We start from the raw sequence: 7,202 nt of genomic DNA, 5'->3' as shown, positions 1-7,202 counted from the left end.
CAAAGATCTCTATAGGGTCAGAGTGTCCCCATCCCAAACCAGGCTCACCCCATTAAATAAACGGCCCCAAAGTGGGGTCACCCCATTAAATCTGGGGGTCCAAACCTTTCAGACCCCAAACCGGGCTCACCCCATGAATTTGGGGTCCCGCTCAGCCCCGGACCCCATCTGCGATCCCGATCCCGGTGCCGATCCCGATCCCATTCCCAACATTCCCGGTATTCCCGGTGCCATTCCCTATCCCGATCCCATTCCCAACATTCCCGGTGTTCCTGGTGCCATTCCCGATCCCGATCCCAATCCCATTCCTGGAATTGCCGGTGCCATTCCCGATCCCGATCCCATTCCCGCTATTCGCGGTGCCATTCCCGATCCCAATCTCGGTGCCATTCCCGGTATTCCCGATCCCATTGCCGGTCCCGGTGTTCCCCGTGACATTCCCGGTGCCATTCCCGGTTTTCCCGACATTCCCGCTATTCCCGGTGCCGCAGGGCCCGCGGATGCTCAGCCCCGTCCCGGGGGGGACGAGACGGGGACAAGCGGGACCCACCCCCGATCCCGATCCCGATCCCGATCCTGATCCCGATCCCGATCCCGGTATTCCCGATCCTATTCTCGATCCCATTCCCAGTATTGCCGGTATTCCCGGTGCCATTCCCGGTATTCCCGGTCCCGGTTTTCCCGACATTCCCGGTATTGTCCCGGTGCCGCAGGGGCCGCGGGTGCTCAGCCCCATCCCGTGGGGGACGAGCGGGACCGGCGGGGAGCGGGGCGGGACCCCATCCCCGATACCGATCCCGGTGCCATTCCCGGTGCCATTCCCAGTATTCCCGATACCGACATTCCCGATGTTCCTGCCATTCCCCGTGCCATTCCCGGTGCCATTCCCGGTGCCATTCCCGGTGCCATTCCCGGTTTTCCCGCTATTCCCGGTGCCGCAGGGCCCGGGGATGCTCAGCGAGAACGAGCGGGACCGGCGGGGAGCGGGGCCGGGATTCCATCCCCGATACCGATCCCGGTGCCATTCACAATCCCGACACTCCCGATCCCATTCTCGGTGCCATTCCCGGTGCCATTCCCGGTTTTGCCGCTATTCCCGGTGCCGCAGGGGCCGCGGATGCTCAGCGGGGACGAGCGGGACCGGCGGGGAGCGGGACCGGGACCCCATCCCCGATCCCGGTGTTCCCGATCCCATCCCCGGTCCCGGTATTCCCGGCGTCATTCCCGGTCCCGTTCCCGGTGCCATTCCCGGTGCCATTCCCGCTATTCCCGGTGCCGCAGGGGCCGCGGATGCTCAGCCCCGTCCCGGGGGGGACGAGCGGGACCAGCGGGGAGCGGGGCCGGGACCCCATCCCCGATCCCGATCCCATTCCCGGTCCCGGTATTCTCCATCCCATTCCCGGTATTCCCGGTTTTCCCGACATTCCCGCTATTCCCGGTGCCGCCGGGGCCGCGGATGCTCAGCCCCATCCCGGGGGGGAACGAGCGGGACAGGCGGGGAGCGGGGCCGGGATTCCATCCCCGATCCCGGTGTTCCCGCTCCCATCCCCGGTGTTCCCGCTCCCATCCCCGGTATTCCCGCTCCCATTCCCGGTGTTCCCGGTATTCCCGGTGTTCCCGCACTGACCGTACATGGCCGCTGCCGCCGCCGCTGCCGCCGCCGCTCCCGGCCCGAGCGGAGCCCGTGGGGGCGGAGCCGGTGGGGGCGGAACCGGGGGCGGCTCCGGGAGCGGCTCCTCCCGCTCCGGCGGCACCGGGAACGGGAACCGGGAACGGGAACCGGGAATGGGATCGGGGGAACCGGGAATGGGATCTGGAATGGGATCGGGAACCGGGAATGGGATCGGGAATGGGGCCGGGAACCGGGAATGGGGCCGGGAACCGGGGATAGGACTGGGAACACCGGGAATGGCACCGGGAATACCGGGAACGGCGGAATTGGGGCCGAGAATGGGGGATGGGGCCGGGAACGGGGGATGGGATCGGGAACGGGGGATGGGGCCGGGAATACCCGGAACAGCGGGATTGGGACCGGGAACACCGGGAATGGGGCCGGGAATGGGGCCGGGAACCGGGAATGGGGCCGGGAACCGGGGATGGGGCCGGGAACCGGGGATAGGATCGGGAATGGGGAATGGGATCGGGAACCGGGGATGGGTTCGGGAACCGGGGATGGGTTCGGGAACCGGGAATGGGGCCGGGAAAACCGGGAAAACTGGGAATGAGATCAGGGAATGGGGCCGGGAACTGGGAACGGGATCGGGAACCGGGAATGGGAACAGGGATGGGGCTGGAAAAACTGGGAGTGGGATCGGGAACCAGGAATGGGGGAACTGGGAATGGGGCTGGAAATGATGGGAATAGCACTGGGAATGAAAACGGGAATACCGGAAATGGGGCCCGGGGAACCGGGAATGGGATCTGGGAATGGGATCGGGAACAGGGAATGGGGCCGGATACAGGGGAAGGGATCAGGAACTGGGAATGGGGCTGAGAAAACCAGGAAAACCGAGAATGGGATTGGGGAATGGGGCCAGGAACTGGGAATGGGATTGGGAATATCAGGAATGGGATTGGGAATGGGATCAGGGAACACCGAGAATGGGATTGGGAACCGGGAATGGGATTAGGGGAACTGGGAATGGGATCTGGGAATGGGATCTGGGAATGGGATCGGGAACAGGAAATGGGGCCGGGTACAGGGGAAGGGATCGGGAACTGGGAATGGGATCAGGAACTGGGAATGGGATTGGGGGAACTGGGAATGGGGCTGGGAATGGTGGGAATGGCACTGGAAATGGAATCGGGAATACCGGGAATGGAGCCCAGGGAACCAGGAATGGGATCGGGGAACTGGGAATAGGATCGGGGAATCAGGAATGGGGCCAGGAAAACCAGGAATGGGATCAGGGGAACTGGGAATGGGATGGAGGACAAGGACTGGAGGCGGCCCCAAATTCCTGGGAATTTCCCTCATTCCCGAATTTTTCCCTCCTGGAAAAGCCGCCGGGCCGGCTCGTTAACCCGGGAACGTTCCGGATGCTCCCGGTGGGAAATTCGGGCTTTAATTAAAATATCCCAGAAATTCATCGGAGCCGGGAATTCCCGGGAAGGGCCCCGATCCTAAAGGATTTGGGGTTTCCATGAGGACCAGGAATCAGGAACGGAGCTCCGGGAATTCTCCAGGAATTCTCCGGGAATTCCCAGAGTTGGGAGCACCACAGAATCTGTTTTATTGGGAATTCAGAGTCGGGGAGGAGGAGGGAAGAACATTCTGGAAAATCCCGTGTCCCACAGGGAAATTTTGGGATCCCGGGAACAGCCCCAGGCTCGGTTTGATCCCAAAAAAATCGCGGGGGAATGATCCCTTGGGAAAGGCGGGAATAGATCCATGGAAAACGGGACGGGGTCCAGAATGCGGCACCGGGAGCGGGACAGAGAAAATCCCAAATCCCGGGAATTTCTGGCACTGGGTGCATCCATTCCCATTCCCACCCCATTCCCATCCCATTCCCACCGATCCCATTCCCATCCCATGGATCCCGTTCCTGTTCTCGTTCCTGTTCCTGGTTTTCCCTCTCGCCTTCCCCCTACCCCCCCCGCCCCCGTTTCCATGGACACGGAGCCGCCGCAGCGGGAATTCCCGAGGGAGAGGGATCAGGATAGGGATCGGAATTGGGATCGGGATTGGGATCGGATCGCGATCGGATCGGGATGGGGATTGGGATCAGGATTGGATCGGGATTGGGATTGGATCGGGATCAGGACTGGGGTCGGGATCAGATTGGGATTGGATAGGGATCAGATCGGAATCAGGATCAGATCGGGATCACGATCGGGATCAGGATCAGATCGGGATCGGGATTGGATCAGGATACGGACTGGATCGGGATTGGGATCGGATCAGGATTGGGATTGGATTGGGATTGGATCAGGATTGGATTGGATCGGGATCACGATCGGCATTGGATCAGGACTGGGATTGGGAGTGGATCGGGATAGGGACCAGATTGGGATCAGGATTGGATCGGGACAGGGACTGGATTGGGATCGCTATGGGGATTGGATCGGGATTGGATCAGGATGGGGATGGGGATTGGATCGGGATCGGGAGTGGGATCGGATTGGAATAGGATCAGGATTCCTGAGGGATCGGTATCGAGATTGGGATTGGGATTGGATCGGGATTGGGATCAGGATCAGGATTGGATCGAGATTGGGATCAGAATTGGGAGCAGATCAGGATTGGGATTGGGATCGGGATTGGATGGGGATGGGGATGTGGATTGGGATCAGGATCGGGATCAGGATCGGGATCGGGATCAGGATCAGGACTGGGATCGGGATCGGGATCAACTCTTCCCATGCCCGGAGCGGCCCCGTGTCCCGTCCGTTCCGTGGGTTCGTCTCACTCCCGGCACCACTGGATCCCAATTTATCCCCGAGGACCAGGAATATTGGGAATGACGCTGGAATCCCGGGATTTGGGATGGAAAGGGACATGAAATCCCATCCCGCTCCAACCCCGACAATTCCCGCCATCCCAAATCCATCCTGGGACATTCCCTGGGAATTCCATCCCAGCCATGAATTCCTTCCCCAAATCCCAAGGAATCCCCGCCCTTGGAATGGGATGGGATTTGGGGTCCCTTCCCGCCCAAAGTGTCCCAGAATTCCAGGAATCCACAAATCCGTGATTTTGGGGAGGATTTTATTGGGGTTCGGGGAGGGAATGGGGACTTTGGGGACACCGAGGGGCTCCCGGGGACAGCGGGGTCGGGGCAGTCCTGGGAATGGGGAAAGGAGAAAAGGGAAATGGGAAATGGGGAAAAGGGAAATGGGGAAAAGGAAAAGGAAAAGGAAAAGGAAAAGGAAAAGGAAAAGGAAAAGGAAAAGGAAAAGGAAAAGGAAAAAGGAAAGGGAAAAGGGGAAAAGGGAAAAGCAGAATGGGGAAACGGATAAAGGGAAAGGGAAAAGGGGAAAGGGAAAAGGGGTAAAGGGAAAGGGGAAAAGGGAAAAAGGAAATGGGAAAGGGATAAAGGGAAAGGAAAAGGGAAAAGTGGAATAGGGATAAGGGATAAAGGAAATGGGAAATGGGAAAGGGAAAGGGAGAAGGGAAATGGGAAAAGGGAAAGGGGAAAAGGGATAAAGGAAAGGGGAAAAGGAAAAGGAGAAAGGGGAAAGGGGAAAGGGAAAGAGGAAAAGGGGAAAAGAGGAAAAGGGATAAAGGTAAAGGGAAAAGGGGAATGGGAAAAGGGGAATGGGGAAAGGGAAATGGGAAAGGGTTAAGGGGAAAGGAGAAAGGGGAAAGGGAAAAGGGAAAGGGAAAAAGGGAAAAGGAAAGGGAAAAGGGGAAAGGGAAAAGGGGAAAAGGGATAAAGGTAAAGGGAAAAGGGGAATGGGGAATGGGGAAAGGGAAATGGGGAAAAGGAAAGGGAAAAGGGGAAAGGCAAAAGGGGAAATGGAGAAGGGGAAAGGGGAAAAGGAAAGGGGAAAGGGAAAAGGGATAAAGGGGAATGGGGAAATGGATAAAGGGAAAGGAAAAGGGGAATGGGAAAGGGGAAAGGGGAAAGGGGACAAGGACAGGGATGAGGGAAAACAGACGGGGACAAGGACAGGGACAAGGAATATGGGATAAGAGATAGGGACAAGGGACAGGAGAAGGAACGGACAAAAGGGACAGGGACAGCGGACCGGGATGGGGACAGGGGATGAGGGTAACGGACAGGGACAGGGGACAGGGGTGGGGACAGGGGGTGAGGGTAAGGGACAGGGACACGGGATAAGGGACAAGGGATGGAATAAGGGACAGGGGACAGGGGATGAGGGATAAGGGACGGACAGGGGACAGGGACAGGGACAAGAGGATTAGGGGACGAGGACAAGGGATAAGGGATAAGGGATTAGGAATGGACACAAGGGACAGGATTAGGGGATAGGGACGGGGGACAGGAGATCCAGGATAAGGGACAAGGGACAGGGACACAGGATGAGGAGAAGAGGGACAGGGACAGGGGATAAAGGGATGGGGACAAGGGACAAGGAAGAGGGGCAAGGGATAAGGGACAGAGGAGAAGGACAGGGGACAGGGATGGGAACAGGGACAAGGGACAGGGACAGGAGATGGGGACAGCGGATGGGATAAACGACACGAGACAGGGATGGGGACAAAGACAGGGGACAGGGATGGGGACAAGGACAGAGACAGGGATCAGGGATAGGGACACAGGACAGGGAGGGGACAGGGACGGGGACAAGGGACAGGGGTAGGAAAAGGGGACAAGGGACAGAGACAAAGGAGAGGGAACAGGGACAGGGGACGGCGACAGGGGACAAGGGATAAGGGGATAAGGGATAAGGAGAGGGACAGGAGACAAGGGATAAAGGAGAGGTGACAAGTGACAAAGGACAGAAGATTGGGACAAGAGACAGGGGATAAGGGACAGGTGACAAGTGACAAGGGGAGAAGTGACCAGGGACAGGGACAGGGGATAAGGATTAGGGACAGGGACAAGGGACAGGTGACAGGGACAGGGACAAGGGATGGGATAAAGATTAGGGACAGGTGACAAGGGACAGGGACAGGTGACAAGGACAAGGACAGGGACAAGGGACACGGGATGGGACAAGGGACAAGGACAGGGACAAGGGCCAGGGCTGAGGGCCAAGGCACGAGGCCGAGGGAGGGGGACAGGGACAGGAAGGGGATGGGGAATGGAAAAAGGGAACAACAAAAAAAGAGGAAGAAGAAAAGGGAACGGGAGCAGGTGACAGTGACAGCGACAATGACAATGACACCGGGCACGTGACCCCGGCACGCGCCTGCGCACGTGACCCGTCCCCCCATGGCGCCCCCTGGCGGGCCGCTCCCGCCGCTCAAATCTCGCGAGATCTCCCCGCCAGCGGCGGACCCCCCCTCATCCCCGCTGCCCCTCCGCGCGCGCGCCGCAGCTCTCGCGAGAATTCCCGGACTGTGAGGCGGAAGCGCCGCTCTGCCGCCATTGCTCCCTCCATTCATCCTCCCGCCGCTCCCACCGGCACCGGCASCGGCACCGGCACCGGGCTCGGCCCGGAGCGCCGCGGCCCCGGCCCCGCCATGGAGGCGAGCGCGGCCAAGCGGAAGGAGCCGCGCAAATCGCTGCGGGTTAAAGTCATCTCCATGGGCAACGCCGAGGTGGGCAAGGTAAGGCGCCGCCATTGGC

The 7,202-nt window shown here is 59.7% G+C and overlaps 1 protein-coding gene across 1 annotated transcript in view; it reads left to right on the top strand.

Moving 5' to 3' along the window:
• Positions 1-7,037: 7,037 nt before the first annotated feature.
• The window catches only part of LOC130586631 (dnaJ homolog subfamily C member 27-like), a 13,941-nt gene continuing 13,776 nt past the window's right edge, over positions 7,038-7,202 (top strand). The window contains exon 1 of the mRNA XM_057387502.1: positions 7,038-7,183. Coding sequence (XP_057243485.1) covers positions 7,097-7,183 — 87 coding nt within the window. The 5' untranslated portion in view covers positions 7,038-7,096. The remainder of the gene's footprint in view (positions 7,184-7,202) is intronic.

This window comes from Malurus melanocephalus, unplaced genomic scaffold (genome assembly GCF_030028575.1).
Source record: "Malurus melanocephalus ecotype Western Australia unplaced genomic scaffold, MMel_1.1 scaffold_1229, whole genome shotgun sequence".
Taxonomy (NCBI): Eukaryota; Metazoa; Chordata; class Aves; order Passeriformes; family Maluridae; genus Malurus; species Malurus melanocephalus.
The sequence above is the reverse complement of the archived record's forward strand: the minus strand, read 5'-3'. Positions and strand labels throughout refer to the sequence as shown.